This window comes from Ilyonectria robusta (genome assembly GCF_021365365.1).
Source record: "Ilyonectria robusta strain PMI_751 chromosome Unknown BGZ61scaffold_9, whole genome shotgun sequence".
Classification (NCBI taxonomy): domain Eukaryota; kingdom Fungi; phylum Ascomycota; class Sordariomycetes; order Hypocreales; family Nectriaceae; genus Ilyonectria; species Ilyonectria robusta.
The window spans coordinates 993,284-1,011,659 of record NW_025764443.1 but is presented as its reverse complement, the minus strand read 5'-3'; the positions used below and the strand labels follow the sequence as shown (position 1 = coordinate 1,011,659).

At 54.6% G+C, this 18,376-nt stretch overlaps 6 protein-coding genes across 6 annotated transcripts; 2 read left to right on the top strand and 4 right to left on the bottom strand.

Moving 5' to 3' along the window:
* Positions 1-509: 509 nt before the first annotated feature.
* BGZ61DRAFT_351043 (uncharacterized protein) lies at positions 510-1,901 on the bottom strand (the record flags this gene model as incomplete). Its single annotated transcript, XM_046240298.1, has 3 exons — positions 510-1,224; positions 1,349-1,573; positions 1,822-1,901. 3 exons carry the CDS (start codon positions 1,899-1,901, stop codon positions 510-512), a joined length of 1,020 nt encoding a protein of 339 aa, XP_046104844.1.
* A 780-nt stretch (positions 1,902-2,681) lies between these two features.
* Positions 2,682-5,340, bottom strand: BGZ61DRAFT_389982 (cytochrome P450). Its single transcript, XM_046242806.1, has 4 exons — positions 4,888-5,340; positions 4,724-4,820; positions 4,062-4,654; positions 2,682-4,005 (listed from the first exon to the last, which is right to left on the bottom strand). The coding sequence occupies exons 1-4, from the start codon at positions 5,006-5,008 to the stop codon at positions 2,906-2,908; spliced, it is 1,911 nt and encodes a 636-aa protein (XP_046104843.1). The 5' UTR covers positions 5,009-5,340; the 3' UTR covers positions 2,682-2,905.
* Positions 5,341-7,052: 1,712 nt separating this feature from the next.
* Positions 7,053-12,524, top strand: BGZ61DRAFT_477780 (uncharacterized protein; the record flags this gene model as incomplete). Its single annotated transcript, XM_046248942.1, has 2 exons — positions 7,053-12,466; positions 12,518-12,524. The coding sequence occupies 2 exons, from the start codon at positions 7,053-7,055 to the stop codon at positions 12,522-12,524; spliced, it is 5,421 nt and encodes a 1,806-aa protein (XP_046104842.1).
* Positions 12,525-12,765: 241 nt separating this feature from the next.
* BGZ61DRAFT_351816 (ubiquinone biosynthesis protein COQ7-domain-containing protein) lies at positions 12,766-13,546 on the bottom strand (the record flags this gene model as incomplete). Its single annotated transcript, XM_046240367.1, has 2 exons — positions 12,766-13,299; positions 13,352-13,546. The coding sequence occupies 2 exons, from the start codon at positions 13,544-13,546 to the stop codon at positions 12,766-12,768; spliced, it is 729 nt and encodes a 242-aa protein (XP_046104841.1).
* Positions 13,547-14,081: 535 nt separating this feature from the next.
* On the top strand, positions 14,082-16,118 carry BGZ61DRAFT_493774 (uncharacterized protein; the record flags this gene model as incomplete). Its single annotated transcript, XM_046250691.1, has 4 exons — positions 14,082-14,254; positions 14,404-15,125; positions 15,176-15,312; positions 15,366-16,118. The coding sequence occupies 4 exons, from the start codon at positions 14,082-14,084 to the stop codon at positions 16,116-16,118; spliced, it is 1,785 nt and encodes a 594-aa protein (XP_046104840.1).
* Positions 16,119-16,505: 387 nt separating this feature from the next.
* Positions 16,506-17,946, bottom strand: BGZ61DRAFT_451371 (uncharacterized protein). The gene has a single exon (XM_046245825.1). It carries the CDS (start codon positions 17,585-17,587, stop codon positions 16,559-16,561), a length of 1,029 nt encoding a protein of 342 aa, XP_046104839.1. The 5' UTR covers positions 17,588-17,946; the 3' UTR covers positions 16,506-16,558.
* Between the last annotated feature and the right edge of the window lie 430 nt (positions 17,947-18,376).

Sequence of the window (18,376 nt, the reverse complement as noted above, 5' to 3'; positions counted from 1 at the left end):
AAAAGAACACGAAAAAGTAACCAACAAAAACGCAACGGGGACATCAAAATCGTCTCATAACCAAGGAATCCACCCAGCCATTTCCCCAGTCAAGTTTGTTCTCCGAGTTGCTCATTTTCAGAGCGTCATGGGAAAGCATACTTCGCTATGTGAAGCAGGTAGACAAGCAATGTCAACGAGAGTATCAAACCCACGAGTCACCACCGCTCAAACACGCGACTCCGCATACAACGAAAGTAAACCAAGACTAGACTGAAGGCTGAAACAACACGGTGGTGAAGAGCAAAAACCTCCCTAGGTATCAAAAGCCTCACGACGCCGTCAACGCCCCCAGAAGGATAATTCGAAGAATGCGAGTTGGGTAGAGAGTAGGTGATTAAGCGGTTTTGGTGCGTGTAGTCATGTGAGGTTCGTGGCAAGGTAGTTGTTGATGGAGGTAGCATCCTGCTAACGCGGGATGAGGAAAGGGGTTTCAAGGATGCTTTCCCAGTGACCACGACGTAGAGGGCTCATTTCCTCAGCACAGCATCGTAGATGCTGACTAGACCAGTGATGGCAGTGCCGACCAGCATACCCTTGTAGCCGCCGTAGACAGCTTCGTTTAAACGCAAGATGGAGCTCTCGGACAACAGACCACCAAAGTTAACGCCCTGAGCGTAGACGACGTACGACACGAGAGCCTTGACGATGCTGAAAGTCAAGGGGTCAACGACATACTCGGCGTTGTGGCTGCTAGAGCGGCGACGGTTGGAAGGGGCGCTGTTGGCGCTCAAGTTGAAGAAGTAGCCAACGAAGCAGGGAATGACACCACTGGTCAAGGCCCAGGTCAGAGCCGGAGACCAGAAGCCTGATGTGAGAAGCAGGAACATGTCAGGAACGTAAACAGGGTAATCGGGAGAACCGATGAAGCTAATGGCCGGGATGGTGAAGGCAAACGTGTTGGAGAGGATCTCGCGACGAACGTTCCACAGCTCGAAGGCGGCAACACAGAAGAGGATGCTGGTGACGGTGCTGAGGGTCTCGCGCGTCGCGTTGCTGACCTCAGTGATGCCGCTCTCCTGATACATGGAGGAAACGCGCTCGCGCACGACCTGGGTCGAACGGTCGACGGCCAGAGCCACGTCGGCGGGCGTAGCGGGTAGAGGAATGCGCGCGGCGACCTGGGAGAGGCTGCGACCAGGCGTTTGGATGAGGGCAGTAGTAGATGCACGAGGCTCATCGCTCCTGTTTGCGCATAGGAACTCTCGTCAGCTTGGGGTGCTCTTGAAGACAGGGTCTCTCTGCGCTTCACGCGTATTGTGCACAACGCGTGGGGATGCGCGAGAAACGAGGGGTCCAGGCAACTCACTCAGGCGTGATCTCTTCAGACAACTTGCTAGGTCTTCGGCGGGCGACCTTCAGGCCCTTGTCCTCGTCGTCTTTGCGCGTCTCCCTCTTAACGGGGGAGCCCAAGGCCTTGGAGCGGCTGTTGAAGTAGCCTGTCAGGTCTGGGTTCGCGGCGAAGCGCGACTGATTCTCGGCGAGGAAGGAATCGAGTGCGACCTCGAGCTCGAGCTTCTTGAAGCTCTCGTAGCTAAAGCATACAAGTCAGCGCGAGCTCTTTCTATCGAACAAGAGTGATGGGCGTCAGGGCCGAAGCGCAGGTGGTGGCGCCGGCGCGTCGCAAGTCGCTTAGATGGCATATCTAACATGGCGACATAGGAAGCGCGCGGCGCAAAGCAAACACAGCAACTCCAGCAAAGGCGCTTCTAATCGCTTCTGTGCGGGCCATTGCGCGCACAGGACCCAACAAAGGAGCAGGTTGGGCAAAAGGCAACGTACTTTTGCAGGCCGACGTTCTCGGCGAGCTCGATAAGCTCGGTCTTGCGCTGGGCGCGCAGCCAGCTGTTGGAGGAAGACATAGTGGCGGGGTTGTAGCTAGGGTCGCAGGAAGCAGGCGATGCAAACGATGTGAGAAAAGGGCGTCAATTGACGCAGCGAGACAGCGATGATGTGGGCGTCTTTTTGGAGCGGCCGGGCGGCGATGGGGCGATGCTGGTTGATGACGATGATGAGGTCTTGGTGGTGTCGGTGGTTGCGTGGGTGATGGCGCGGGAGGGAGAGGCCCGTGTTCCGCGTAGGCGGCCGCGGCGTTGTTTATGTTTTTTTTTCCTTTGGGCTTAGGTTACGCTTTTGGGGGAGAGCGGACGTGTTGTGGTGGACGACAGGGGTACCTAACAAGGCGAAGCAGGCGGGGTCCACTGGAGCTCCAGCGGCCTTGGGGGTGGAAGGTCCCTAGAAATCTGGAGCCGCCGCCGCTAATTGCAGTGGTACTTACGATCTGCGCTATGATGCGCTGAGCTGGCTGGTACCAATGAACTTGCGGGGAGAGGGCTCCAATCTCCAATGTAAACAAACCCCCTCCTTCAAGCTTCCCCTCCATCCCACTTCCCCTTCATGCTTCATGTAGCCCATGCCATCATGCCCAGGTCACTTGTTGAGAATAAATGCGGAAATCTATAAGTAGCCAAGTCGTACTCCACGATTGAAGAGGGAATGCGTCACTGGCACTCACTCCGGTCTATTCAATACGCAGCAGAAGGGTGGTGGGCTTCTCAAGCTCACACCAGCTCCACGTACATGTATGTGCTCCAGGGTATCCACCACAGCTTTCAAACAACGCGATCATCAATCCATGCGATGCATTATGTCCATTCTCTTGTTTACATTTCTGACTTCCCAGTGTCCAATAAGCTCGCACTGTTCTCTGGCTCATTTCTGTCAACATCTAAGACACATCATGGTCAAATAGCCCATCATCGTCATTTGACTAACATTTCCTCTAGTCCAATCAGAACTCCAAGTCTACATCTTGCCGTACACACCGACTCTATGCCGTCTCTCAGGTCACCATTTTGCGCGGCCATCACTCCTCCACCCAATTGATAAACCTCTCTTCACCCCTCCTGACCAGTCTCACCGGAACATGCTCCCCATCTAACTTCAGCGTCAACACCGACATAGCTCTTCCCATCTTCGCCCGACTGCTGTTCTGTGCCATCTTGTACACGCTCGCTTTCTCCTCTCGGGTCATGCTGCTAATCTCGTCGTCACTCGACCATTCATCTACCGCGAGTTCCAGGCTGTGGCTTCGGAACAGCACCGCCAGCGCCACAATGATCTCGACTTGCGCAATCCGTCGCCCCAGGCAGGACCGCGGGCCGTCACTGAATGGAATGTAGGATCCCCTCTCCGGTCGGAAGAGCTGGGCGCTTGTCACTGGCCCCCCATCCCCGCCAAAGTCTTCCATCTCCGCGCTGTCATCTTCCTTCTCTGGCGACTTGGTGGCATCTTGACTGTTACGGAACCAACGCTCCGGTACCCAGTCGTTGATGTCGTCCCTGTCTGTGTGGATCTTGCTTGGCCGTGCTGGCCAATATCGTGGGTTTCGATGGACAGATACGGCAACTAAGGATATCATGGTGCGCCTGGGCATGACGTATTTCTGCCCATCCACGGTAATGACCTGGTCCTGGTCAGGCGTTACCTTTTTGGGTATTTCCACAACTGCAGGCATCATCCGCAGTGTCTCATTCAGGCATGCCCCTAGCATGCTGGCCATCATCGGGTTGATCAAGCTCTCGTAGTCCCATGAGCTTGGGTCTGCGTCTCCAAATATCTCATCAATGTCCTTGTGGAGTCTCCGCTGAGAGGCCGGGTTGGTCGCCAGTTCAATTAGGATGAAGTGCATAGCATTGGCCGTGGTTTCGTGTCCTGCGACGAGCATGATGAATGCGTTTCCGAGGATGTCTTCTCGTGAAAGGGTCCCCTCTTTGGGGACGGCCTCGCCGGTCTTCTGTCCAGCTCCGTAACTCGATCTCACCAACTGCCCCATCAAGTCCATCCCCTCTACACGATCTCCACGTCCGGCCTCCTCAATCTTCTCGTCGAGGAGCTCCCGCATATATTTGGTCCAGTCTTCGTGGGAGTCTGCTGCAAGCTGAGCCTTCTTGGATGGTACGAGTCCTGAGACATTGGTCAGCGAACATTTTGATGAAGCCAAACTGTTAAAAGCGACTTACTTAACACCCATCGGGGTACTAGTAGTAGCATGAGGATGTATTCCAGCATTGTTGCGATTGTATCAACAAAGCTCAGTTTATGACCAATAGCAGGCTCTAGTGACCCGTACTTGGCAAACTTGAGATTGGCCTCTGCTGGCAACTTCTCATCTGGCCACAATAGGGTAAGACCGAATCCAACGTAGGCGATGATGTTGAGCGCAAGTCTCATGGTATCGCGGTCAAGAGAATTGATAGTCTCTTTCCGCTCGCCTGTCGGCCCTGTCCAGGTCTTTAACAAGCATTGGGCTTGTCGGATAGCCTCTTTGAAGACGATGGCGGCGTTCTTCTCGTTGAACGAGGCAGACGTGACTTTGCGGTGCATGCGCCAAACAGCACCTTCCGATGTCAGTACATTGTCGCCAAACTGGCGCAGGATCTCGTAAGTCTCGGTAAGCTTCGGGAAGTGCTCTCGTCGTGAGGTGATCTGGCGGATGGCTTCGGCATTACAGACCATGACAAAAAGCATGCCCGGAGAGACGATTATGAATACATCTCCGTGACGAGCGAATCGCTCATGGCGGGTGCGATACGAGAAGCCCGGAATTAGTGGGCTAGCAGGGTGATATGGCTGTCAGTGACATCCAAGGTGGACGATACTTAGAGGTGGGACATGGACATACTCGAGCCATTCCTCCCACCATGACTTGGGGAAAGACCTGATGATGGGGAGCCAGAACTTGTGTGTCATTTGCCATGGTAGGAAAATAGGCGAACATGCTACCCAGCCAGTGTGTTAGCAGTTGGTCTGCGATGGTGCCGTCGTGCGGGCGGGTGAGAGGCTCACGGGCAACAATGTAGGGTAAGCCACTTCTTTTGGCCTCGGCTGTGTTATATCGTAACTTGGAAATATATGAGTATATGGAATAGGCGAGGACAAGCCCGATGAGAGCCAGCATTGACTGCATCTTGAGATTTTCCACGAGCGAGACGACTGGATCCCGTTGCCCGTTGAGCTACCTCGGGATAGAATATCACATGCAAAACAGAGAGATGAACGCAGCACGGTCTTTGGGAATAAAGGTACAAGCGACTGGGTAGCAATGAATACAGAGGAAGAGAAGCAGAGTTTTAGCGGGTGGAAACACGATTGGGAAAGTTGGCCTCAAATCTGACTGCGTGTTGGTCGGGTTGCCAAGCTAGTTATCGCTGACAGCTTGCTCACTCATGGTAGGCTTACGGGCTGGAGGCATCCGGACAGGGGTCTCGACCAACAAGTCCGGGTCCGTTTCGAATGTGGAACAAGCCCAAACAGCGGCTTTGGCATTGGCTTATTCGTGTTCGACATAGCGCCGTACTTCTAAGTTGCAAGGGTTATTTTAGCTGGAATGCAGTCTAGGTAAATAGTGCTCCGTAGCTTTGCTGCCCAGTCCCACTGCGTAGTAGACAAGACCTTGGTTTTCTCCATCGGAAGTTTATCGTGTTCCTCGATAGTGAGGATAGATTCACAGATTAGTAACAGCATGCATGCACAATCCTGCATCTGGCATTGGTGGGCTGATATTAAACTGATGTGGTCAGACTCGGACGGATTATCGCCTACCCTATATCATTTCTCGCTTTTGGATTGTGGTTATTTGATGAGCCTCTTGACAAATGCGATGAATGACAACCCGGTGTTTGTTTTTGACGTTGCCTTGAGAGATATTTACAGGTGATTTGTGACCGCATGATCGCCGTATTGGATGCCACATTGAGGATGGAAGCTAGGGGTACAGACGTTAGAGGTTCTCAGGGCGTTGCAGAAAAGCCAAAAGCACCGACGAAAGGATGCAGGGGCGGAACAAGGCCAAAAGAGTCATCCCTGATCTGCATTTGAACACGACTTATTAGTCGAGGGCCTCGGCTTCCTGCGGACTCTTACGGACTCATATTCAATCGTGTGTTTCCCCCTTTACGCTGTTCAACCTTGGCAGTGGAAATACGCCTCTGTGTTTGAACCAGAGGACCTAATTAAACCAACGACCTCCGGCCCGCAGCCCTTTCAAGCGTAATTGGATGAATGAAAGCAGGGCGAGCGCCTTCATGACGAAGCCGTCTCCGAGCCCATGGATTACTGGGCCAAGGCCTTGCTGGCAGAATTATTGGATATTCATTGATGGGTTTGACGTGTAAGCTGGCCTGTCAGAGAAACCTAGTCCTAGCATTGACAGGAGAGCCCCAACGGTGTGGTTCTGTGGGAGCGTTTCAGCGATGCTTGGCAGTAAGGGGCCCACTAACTTCGAAGAACGAGCTAATCCCCGACGCAGGGCGGTTCCAGTGGAGGCCAGAGCGTGCTAGACTCCTGGAGACCTGGAGGACAGGGGCTCCCTCCCCTGCAATCAATCAAGCGGAACCCACCGCAGTCTAATGTCTAATCACCCCCGAGCGCACCGCTGGGCGTCCAGCCTGCAGCTGTCCACAGGGTCTCGTACTCGACAGATTGGATGTCACCTCACCGTCTGTAGAGCGCCTGCACCTTCTCATCCAATTCCATCCTTGCCGAACGCGAACTGCGAGCAGCCGTCTTGACTCTTGAGGCTGAGCGGACTGATCATCCATCCCGCAGAAGATCTACAGAGCTTCTTTCCCGCTGCAAACTTTTAGCTCGCTGGCGTTGTGGCCTCTCCAGCTCCCCTGGTCTACGCGTTACGTTGACAGCCACTGACGATACTCCTGGCATCTCAACGTCGAGTGCCTCAACGACTCGCTCGAACTAACGCTCCGCAGACGGACGTGCACCTGCAACCTCGAATCGAACAACCCCCTTTACCTTGCTCCAACTGAACGACCGACTCACCCGATTCGACCCAAAGATAGCTCCTTTGCCTTGCTTGCTGTCGTTCCAGCATGTTGCGTTTGGGAGGCCGCTTGTCTGAATAGTTACCGTCTCCCTTGCGCCGTTGCGTCCGACACGCTCGCTCGAATCTAAGAACCACCCTTTGCCGCTGCGATTGACTGCGACAAGCCGTCATGGCCGAAAAGACCAAAGAGGAATTGCATCCTCCTAAGGATGGAAGTCCACAGTCGGTCCCACCATCCCTCCCCGATTTCCAACTCTCCCCGGCGCCGCCGAAGCGAAACTCCAACAACTTCCTGCCTCCCCTTGACCTCGAAGTAACCCCCTCCTCCGACAACCAAGCTTCGAAAATGGAACTCAAAGAGCCCCCGAGGGAGGCCCCCGCCCCCAAGCCGACCTCAGCTGCACCGTCACTGAAACCCAAGTCCACGGCGGCATCAACAAAGTCACAGAAGGAGCGGATTGCTGGTGATGACCAGGATGCTCAAGATGGAAGTGCTGTGCCCAGACGAAGTGTCCAATTTGTTCGACCCGACGCCCTCGATCCTCCGGCCGTCCATACACGCAACGACTCATTGGACGAACCCGATACCCCTGGCAAATCCCGAGGAGCTTCTTTGATGTCGAAGCTCAAGGCCTTGGCTGCTACCAGTGGCCTCCAGACGCCAAAGTCTCCAGGGACACCTGCCGACTTGACTCCGCAGTCCATGACGAACTCACCGACTGGTATGCGGCCAGGCCGTGGTATCCCGGATACTCTGACTGAAGAAGACACGAACGCGGATGCCGATGCGGAGGAGACGGCAGACGAGGCCAATGGCGCAGAGAACGACAAGTCCAAAAAGAAAAAGAAGAGAAGGATGCGTCGTCCTAAGAAGACACATGCGCCAAACCCGTCGACTTCGAAACGTTTTCCTCTTGAGACGGACATGCCGGGCACCTATGATCGGCTCCTCAGACGTCGCGCCAGCATGCCGGACGCAACTGGAGCCGAATATGGAGTTTCTGAAGGCGAAGGTCGTGATCGGTTAGGTATGACATTTCGGAGAGGTCACTCCTGGGTGAACCCGGCTGTACGACAATCGGGAGAGGAGGGAGACGAGGGCGAGAGCACAGCCGTTGTAGGACGACGAATGGGCCACTTGCGTCGAATTACCGTATTCGGAGGTGGCGGCGTATCGGATGGCGATGCCATGACTCCTCGACGCCCATTCTTCAACTCTGAACGAGCCTCGACTTTTGGTGCTCAGAAATGGAAGCAAGTCAAGAACACCCTAAAGCTTCTCCGACAAAAGAAGGAAGATCGATTCGACTACTTCAAATCAGCAGAGTTGATGGCTGAGCTGAGAGCCGGTGCCCCTGCCGTTCTAATGCTTGCTAGCATGATTCAACGAGATGAACACGGGAACAAGAGGATCCCAGTTCTCATGGAGCAGCTGAAGCTACGCATCACTGATAGTAGCCCGGCTCCTGACGACGACAAAGACCGTCATTGGTTTTTCACTATCGAACTGGAGTATGGCAGTGGGCCAAGCAGGATGGGCTGGACAGTGTCCCGAACTCTGAGAGACATCTACAATCTTCATCTGCGATACAAGTTCGCCATCGGCAATGAGAAATATATGCCGGGCCGACTGGATCTGGGTGGCCGTCCAAAGCAGCCCAAGTTCCCTTACTCGGCTTTTCCCTATCTGCGTGGAGCTCGCAAGAAGGGTGAGAAGGGCGACGATAGTGACGAGGAAGAGCTCGCCAGCGGCCGTGGCGAGGACACAGCCGGCGACGCCACCGCTACCGAAGCAGCTGATGCTATCATGAGCGACCTGGACATGCCGACCATGACGCCGAGGAGGAAGGGCGGTCGCAGCATCTTGGGGATGAGACGGAGATCTACGGGAATCACCGATCCAGGCGAGATGTCACAACCAGAAGGCCCGGGCGGACCAGTAGTAGACCTGGCGACACGGAGACAACGTTACGTGGAGAAGCAGCGCCGCATTCTGGAGAAATATCTTTCCGAGATGATCCGATGGCTCATGTTCAGGGCGGATAGCAATCGACTCTGTCGCTTCCTCGAGCTTTCAGCCCTCGGCGTTCGACTTGCTGCCGAGGGTAGTTATCATGGCAAAGAGGGTTACCTTCACATCCAGTCATCTAAGGGTCTCGACTTCCGTCGCGTCTTGACTCCTGCCAAGGTGATTGCTCGGCATAGTCGCAAGTGGTTCCTTGTTCGAGGGAGCTACATCGTGTGTGTCGAGTCGCCTGAGAACATGAACATTTATGATGTCTACCTAGTCGATTCTAAGTTCAGAATTGTGTCTAAGCGACATAAGATGAATCAAATTGGCTCTAGCGAGAAGGCATCGGAAATCGACTTGACGGTCGAGGCGGCTCCAGAGAAACATCACACCCTGACCTTGCACACTTCCGAACGCAAGGTGCGCCTCTTCTCGCGCAACCAGTCCGTCATGAGGCAGTTTGAAGACTCGATCAATGAGATGTTGAAGCAAACCCTCTGGTATCAGAAGAAGCGGTTTGACAGTTTCTCTCCTGTGCGAACTGGCGTGTTCGCCCAATGGCTCGTTGATGGGCGTGACTACATGTGGAACGTTTCGAGAGCCATCAACATGGCCAAGGATGTCATTTACATCCATGATTGGTGGCTGAGTCCTGAACTCTACATGCGAAGACCGGCGGCCATTAGCCAGAAATGGCGTCTGGATAGACTTCTACAGAAGAAGGCTAGAGAAGGTGTGAAGATTTTCGTCATCGTCTATCGCAACGTCGAGGCCGCGGTTCCAATCGACTCGGAGTACACCAAGTTTTCGTTGCTCAACCTCCACCCCAACATCTTCGTCCAGAGATCGCCAAACCAGTTCAAGAAAAACCAATTCTTCTTCGCGCACCACGAGAAGATTTGCGTCGTGGATCATGACGTTGCATTTGTTGGAGGTATTGATCTTTGCTTTGGCCGTTGGGATTGTCCTCAGCATCCCGTTGCCGACGACAAACCCACTGGATTCGAGGTTTCTGAGACGCCCAAGGATGCTGAACACTGTCAACTGTTTCCGGGCAAGGACTACTCGAACCCGCGAGTGCAGGATTTCTTCAGACTCAACGAGCCGTACGAAGAGATGTACGACCGCAGCAAGGTCCCTCGCATGCCGTGGCATGACATTTCGATGCAAGTTGTTGGACAGCCAGCTCGAGATCTGACGCGCCATTTCGTACAGCGATGGAATTACCTGCGCCGAGGACGAAAGCCGACCCGCCCTCTCCCGTTCCTACTCCCCGCTCCCGATGCCAATGCGGAAGAACTCGAGGCCCTGGGTCTCACTGGTACCTGTGAGGTGCAGATCCTCCGATCAGCGACCACCTGGTCCCTTGGCATCGAGGAAACAGAGCACAGCATCCAGAACGCCTACATCAAGATGATTGAGGATTCTGACCATTTTGTCTATATTGAGAACCAGTTCTTTATCACTAGCACTGAGGCGTATAACACCCAAATTACCAACCGCATTGGAGATGCCCTGGTTGAACGAATCCTTCGGGCTCACGAGAATGATGAGGACTGGCGATGCGTTATCGTTATCCCCTTGATGCCCGGTTTCCAGAATACAGTTGATGAGCAGGAAGGCACTAGTGTCCGACTCATCCTGATGTGTCAGTTCCGAAGCATCTGCAGAGGAGAACAGTCAATCTTTGGTCGACTTCGCGCTGTTGGCATTGAACCGGAGGACTACATCAGCTTCTATTCCCTGCGGCAGTGGGGCATCATGAGCACTGATATCATTGTGACGGAACAACTTTACATTCACGCGAAGACCATCATTGTGGACGACCGAGTGGCCCTTATAGGATCGGCCAACATCAATGAGCGATCGATGTTGGGCAACCGTGACTCCGAGTGTGCCGCTATTGTGCGAGACACGGACATGATTATGTCGACAATGGGTGGGAAACCTTATCAAGTCGGCCGCTTTGCGCATACACTCCGCCTCCGTCTGATGCGGGAGCATCTGGGACTGGATGTGGACGAGATCCTCGAAGAAGAAAGGCAGACGGAGATGGACCGCCAGGACTTCGAGCAAGAGATGGAGGAAATCTACAAGGAAGATGATCCATCTGGATCTAAGGACAGCAAACGACCCGACCCTCACCACATTCCGAGCTTCAATCACGAGCTTGATCTCGAGGCAGCCGAGCGAATGGACGAGTCCGCGAGCTCCAGCTCCAGCTCCTCTTCATCGTCCGACGAGCCCGAATCAAGCGCCATGGCCGAGGGCAAGAGAAAGCATCACCTAGACGTGACTGGGTATGGTCCCGATGGCTGGAAGAATGCCGAGAAGTCTGGCTTGGACACTGGCCGGGATTCAGTCATCATCAACGGCCGTGAGGTCCTCGTCAGCAGTATCGGCAACGAGGGCAAGGGAACATTACAGACACCGAGAGGACCAAACTCCTCACTCCCGGCCCGGGAGAACAAGTATCCTGACCCCAGCAAGTTGCAAAACGAGCCCCTGCCCCCTATGCCTGCTTTGGATCGACGGACTACGGATCAGTTGGGGCTACCAAGAGCTGCTCAGTTGCCGTCACTCCCAGTGGTAGATGACACTGATATCGGCGGCCCCCCAATGCACTTGGACCCCGAGTCTGGGCGACCCATGGTCGGCTTTGTTCATCCCATGGCAGCAGATATTCAAGCTGCTCAGATCGACAAGGATTGCATGCGAGATCCTATTAGCACCGACTTCCTCGACGAAATTTGGAACCGTGTTGCAGCGAACAATACCAAGCTGTACCGCAGAGTCTTCCGCTGCATGCCTGACTCTGAGGTGAGCACCTGGGCTGAGTACCGAGAGTATGATAACTATGGAAAGCGATTCCGCGCAAGCATGGAGGGTCGTTCGCGACAGGATTCTGAGGTTAAACCCGAACCCAGCCATCGTGGCTCGACATCTGCTGGAGCTGGGATAGCAGCACCAGGACCAGAAGTTTTGGCAAAGGCCGCCGAGCACGAAGTCGCAGGGAAGCTTACTGAGAAGCTGCATATTCATACACATGACGATGAGAGAATCAAAATCATCATTCCAAATGAAGGAGAGAAGGAGTTGAAAGAAAAGCAGCTCGCTCATGATGACGGCTCCAATACTTCTCAGGCAAGGCCAGATACCGGCCATACCAGCAACAACCCGCGTCTGGTCGAGGCGCCCTCTCCAGTTTATTCGATTGGAGACACTCCGTTCCCTGCCTTTGAGAACAACCAGAGCAAGTTCCTGGAGCCCCAGCTTAGCACTAGGGATAGAGATCGACGAACAACCTTCTCGACTCTCGAGAAGCCCTCCTCAAGGGAAACGAATAACCCCCCTGGCGGTATCGGGTCGGTTAAGCGCCGCCGCCGAGCCACGACGAAGAACAGCCGTCGTGGGTTTACCATTGAGGACATGCCTACGCGCGAGCACGCCGAGGATTTGTTGAACTTGGTTCAGGGAAATTTGGTGCAGTTCCCCTACGACTGGCTCCTTACGGAAGAGCAGAACGGCAATTGGGGTTACCAAGTGGATGGTGTCGCCCCCTTGGCAATTTAGTAAGTAACCTGCTGGAAGCTGTATGATGAACACATGCTAACATTTTGCAGCAATTAATATGTACTGGCCCTGGTGAAGTGGTCGAAAACCCCAAGCGCACATGAAATATGTACAAAGCATCGCAACGGAGTTCAATGGAGTTCGCATTCCAAGAGGGTCAGAGAGGTATTCGCTGGGCGCCTGATGCCAACGAACAAATCGCGCCTGGTTTCTTTTGTGGCCTATATATATAATTTTTTATCAAGCCAGCCACGCATATCCTTCTTACATGTATAATACAATCAATCAAGTTGTCATTTCAAACCTTTTCACTCACCCAGATAGCTCCTCGGCAACCGGCTCGAATCACTCCAGTCAGGAGCCAGTGTGGCTCTGCCTTTCTGGCGTCGTGCTCAACAGCGTGATCCAGATGCTCCAGCTCTTCATCACGAATCCTCCTCAGCGTCTTGACCAACCCTGACAGCTCCTCCCCCACTTCGTAGCCCTCGGCTTCCCATTGCGTGATCATCTCGAGCAGACTGCGGATCTGCTCGTTGTAGTGGCCACCGATCTCAGTTTCTACCGCTTCGGTGCAGGCCATGGCGGCTTCGTAGCCCATCATGGCGGTGGACCAGCCAAGACCGGTAGCCATGACGGACCAGAGGGGGTACATTGCGGTTGGTCGGACGCGATGCTTGTGGATAAGGCTGTTGAAGGTGTCAAAGTGGCCTACCTCCTGGTCGTACATGTGCCCCATCAGCTTCCGGAGGTGCGGGCGGTTGCGGAGGAGAACCGGGGTTTGAGCGGCGTAGATGAGGACGGCAGCCAGTTCGCCGGCTTGGTTTACTCGGAGCTGGAAGGGAACGTCAGCGGTGCAGCGGAAGCAATTGTAGCGGGAATCGTACGGCAGAGTCGAGGAACTCGCGTTGGTCCTTTGTGAGCGGCTTGCGCTTCTTGGGAGCTTCGGTGGACCCGGTCGAGACGGAGGCTTGCGCAGTCGATGATGTAGTTATAGCACGGATGTACGGCTGGCAATAAGGGACGATTGGCCTCGCGCAGAGGGCGCGCAGAGGGCGGGCGAGAGCTCGTGTCGGTACCATTGTTGTCGACTGGCGTATGGCGTTGAGATGGCCGACCTGTATCGTCAATTGAGATCGCAAACTAAAGTGGTGCCTTCTATTTCCCGAAATCGAACCACAGCGACTACTCCGGTGCGGAAGCCGTCCCGCGCTTTCGGTGAGTACACCGAGAGATCACCGAGCTCTCACCTTGGCCGGACTAAAGCTTCGCCGAATAGGGCCCACTCTACAAGTGGATTTGGATGACATAGCCTTGGCCAATCACGCGTTGGCTGCAGGACGACGAATTCCGAACAGGTTGTTGAGTGCGAGGACTCTCACTTTTCTCTTTACACTTACATATTCTTTCATCCATCCCAGCTTCACTCCATCTCTTGCTCGCGCCTGCGCCATCTCCCGAACGTCCTTGCGCCATTCACCACTCCCGAACCTCCCCAACGGCTCGACTTAACGCGGTACGACGCTCGGTAGCCGTTCGACATCGCGTCGCGAGCGCAACAACCCCTGAGAGCTGAAAAGCCAGAGATTGCGAGGCGCGCAAAATACCGCAATCGCCATGTCTGACGTCGACGATGAGCTTCTCGCCCTTGCGGGCGGAGATTCTGAGGATGAGGGATCTGGCAACGAGGGCAGGGAGCTGTCGGCGTCGCCACCCCCTAAGAAGAAGGCGACAAAGAAGGCGAAGCGGAGAGGAGGTCGAGACGACGATTCCGAGGAGGAAGGCGAGGCGTAAGTGGTTTAATTCTCACCTTTGCCTCCTATGATTCCCTTTGCCTGAGGTGTCGCGTCAGTTTCACTTGACCTTCACTTTGGGCTCAGAACTGCCCACGAATCGCCACCGAGATGGAATTTTGCTAATATTGAGTTTCTTTTATCAGATCCTCTACCCCTGGCACGCCAAACTCCCTAGAATCAGCGCCAATGGACGAATCCGACTCTGATGCAGAGCCCTCGCGAGGTCGCCCTGCTGCTGCCGCCGAAGATGACAAGTACCCGGTCGATGGCATGTACGTGAGCCAGGCGGAGAAGACAGAAATCATGGCCATGCGAGAAGTCGAACGAGAACAGATTATCGCCGACCGAATCTCTGAGATTGAGCGTCAGCGTCAGAACCGCCTGCTTCGCCAAATGGTCAGCAATGTGGAGAATGAGGAGCGCAAGCAGGTTAAGAAGAAGCGCAGTGCCGACACAGCTGAACTGGAAGATGGTGAGCGTAAGGCGTCGCGACAGCGAACTAGTGGCAAGGGCGAGTCTGCGATGGACTCCTTGCGACGTGCTAGGGCCGAGAAAGCCCGGCGGCGGGAGGACCACGAGAGGCGAAAGGATGGCTATTCCCCTCGAGGACGAGACTCTCGGGAGCCCGAGAGCGACGATGAGTTTGGCCGTGGGCGCTCTCGCACGCCTGAAGCTGAGGCACCTCGAGATCTGCCACCACCCGAGCTTCGCGATTACGAGCGTGTTCGCCTTGGCCGAAACGAGTTCGCCCAGGTTTGCTTTACTCCTGGGTTTGAGCAATCCATCCTCGGCTGCTACATACGCATTGCTTTGGGCCCACACCCTGAGACAGGAGTGGAACAATATCGCATGGCTGTCATTAAAGGTATGTTTGAGAGCGCAAGATGGGTCATCAGCCAGTCCTAACTTGTCTAGGCTTTACTACCAGCCGACCTTACGCGCTTAGCGGCCCTAACGGCTCGTTTGTTACCGACCAGTACGTCAAGGCAGCGCATGGCAAGGCGGTCAAAGAGTTCCCCTTCATTGCTGCCTCAAGCGGAAAGTTTGTCGATGTGAGTTTGACATGACTGATTTGGTTTATGTCATGTACTAATGTCGATTATAGAGCGAACTGAACCGATACAAGGTTACCTGTCACAATGAAGGCGTTACTCTCCCTACCAAGAACTTCCTCTCTGACAAAATTGATGACATCAACTCGTTGATCACCCATAAGTGGACGAACGAGGAGATCAAGGCCCGACTCAAGCGAAAGAACGACCTGCGCCGCCGATTCGATCCCGCAGAGCGAGAGCGAGTGGCTCGTCTGCAGGAGGAGGCCAGAGAGCGTGGCGATGACCACAAGGTCGAGGAGCTGCAAGAGGAGCTTGACAAGCTCGGCACCCAGCGTCTAGCCTTCAAGACCAGCCTCGGGGCGTCCAAAAACCCGGATGCTCCCAAGGGCAAGAGTGAGCAAGACCGACTGGCTGAGCGCAACCGAGAGAACCGACGCCTCAACGGTGAGGCGGTGCGAAAGGCACAGCTGAAGGAGAAGGCAAAGTCCCGCGAGATTGAGATGGCCCTTAAGCGGGGTGAAGCATACGAGGGGGACATGTCCCGACGACTGAGGACAAAGGCCAAGTTTGTGTACGATGTGAACGACAAGGTGAAGGATAAGGCGGCCGACGGAACTGGCACCAGCACGCCGGCGAACGGCACGCCTAAGGCCACTCCGTCCAAGTCCCAGTTGCTGCCACATCTGGCGAAGCTCCAGGAGGAGAAGTACCTGGAGAAGAAGGGTATTCCGACCATTCATAAGCCCCTGATGGATGACGACGTCATTGGGTCGTTGGATCTGGACATTGACATTGAGATTTGAGGTGGCTGTTTCAGCTGAAGCTACCTGGGAGCAGACATTGATTAAAGGGCAGATTTATGTGCTAGAGCGACAAAAAGGCGGGCGTTTGTATTATCATACGGTTTTGCGCTGGGATACATTGGTCTCACGGTGCGGGAAGTTCGGGAATGGCTTGGTAGATAGAGCTCATAGGTGGGAGGTCTAGACAACACACAACAATTGCTCAAAATCGACAGGTATATTGGACCTTTTGCTGAGCGATTCCGAACACACGACCGTGGTTCAGATTATTCTACGACGGCATAGTGGGTTGCAAGTCTGTAATATGTTTATTGATAATTTTCTACTTTAGGACGAACAAGATCGCAGGACCCAACATCATCCACCTATCCATCCTTCCTTGGATATCTTTGCCCCACAGTTACAACCCAGTTTTCAACCATTTCACACGATGGTAGCGTTCAATACGCATCAGTGTCGACAGCAACGACCTTGCCACCCTCGGTCTTGGTTCCGTCAACGGGAGCACCGAGAGCACCGCCAGTTGCGACGTACAGAGTCTCCTTGTCATGCTTGCCACGGCCGAAAGCGACGGCGGTGGAGCCAGCGACGGTCATCTCCTTGAGGCCTCCGACGGCGGTCTCGCCCTTGCCCGACTTGACGTTGACGAATATGACGGAGTTGTCGAAGTTGGTGACGACGTAGATGTTGCCATCAGCGTCAAAGGTGAAGTCGTCGAGGAAGGTGGCTTGGCTGGAGAGGTCGCTGATGAGCTCAACCTCGGCACCCTTTGCAGGGAGACCGCGGGGAGTCACGGCAATGCGGAAGATGGAGACGAGGGCAGAGTTGGTGAAGTACAGGTAGCCATTGCGGATGCGGATTCCGTTGATGCCAATGGGCAGCTTCGCGTCCTTGGTGGGAGCCATCTCAGGGTAGACAAAGGCCGAAGTGTCGAACTTGCCGGTCTTCAGGTCGAGGTAGCCGACCAAGCCGTTGGCCGAGTCGCAGATCAAGACGGCGGAAGACACGCCGGGGATCTCGGCGACGCCGTTGAGGAACTGGCTGTCCTTGCTCATGGAGCTGATCTTCTTGACCTTGACCTTGTCGCAGCGGGAGTCGCGCTTGAGCTCGATGGTCCAGCTGCTGAAGCTGCCGGCGACGGGGGTGGCGAACGCCGACGAGTTGCCGCCGACGACGACGTACTTCTCCGAGTCGCCGCCGCCGGGAACCTGGGCGATGCCGTAGAGGTTCTGGATGACGGGGATGTTGACGAGCTCCTCGAGGGCGTGCGGCTTCTTGGCCGGGTTCTTGACGGTGTAGATGGACGCCGAGGGGGCCAGCTGCGTCACCAGGAGGTCGCCGTTGGGGCGGACGGCGATGTTCTCGAGCCACGCGCCGAGCTGGAGCTGGTCGAGAGTCTCCGAGGGGAGCGTCTTGGCCAGCGCGGCGGCAGCGAAGGCGGCGGTGGCGAGGAGGGACTTGCAGAACATGGCGATGGTTCTGTTTCGGCTCTTTTGGAGTTGGGTCACCGCAGAGAGAGGAGAGGAGAAGAGGTGAGGAGTGAGTGGGTTAGATAGAAGCCAAGACTAGAGTCTAGGCGATCTCTTTATATCATCGTCGCCGTATATCGTGTATTCGGCCTTGGATGGACACACTCGGATTATACCATGGTATCTCCATCCACGGAGGCATATACCGCACGTACGCAGGATTGTTCATCCATGGCCAAACCCTGTTTAGTTGCTGAAATCTCCGCTGACAATGAATGACGAGGAATTACGATGAATGACAAAGAACGCCATCTCTGCCCGTCTCCACGGAGCAAATCGACGTTATTCATCACCATCCCCCAGAGGCGATCCTGTTTGGCGCTTATAAATGGGCTTGCCGCAGGTCCAGCACCGGGCCGTCTGGCATACGGCCGCTGCAGGAGATCAGTAATGTTCCTAGCGAGGGAAGAGTCAGCAAGCGACGGGAGTTGATTCGGCCGCTGTCAGGGGGCAGCTTTTTTGACTAGGATGAGGTGAGACTGACCAAAAATGAGGTCAGCCGTGGAGCAAAGATGTCGGCATTCTAGAGTTTTTAACTACGAAAAGTCCGTTTCAACTTTGCTGGGCTACTTTATTTATCTAGGGATCTGGAAGAGAGAGAGCATCAAGCGAATATTCGAATTCTCGTTTGTCTCTATCAATTTAAAAAAAAAATCACTGCACACAATAAACGCGAGAAGCCTCTGCAAATTGTCCCGGATGCAGAGGCGGAGGCGTCGGGCCAGCTCG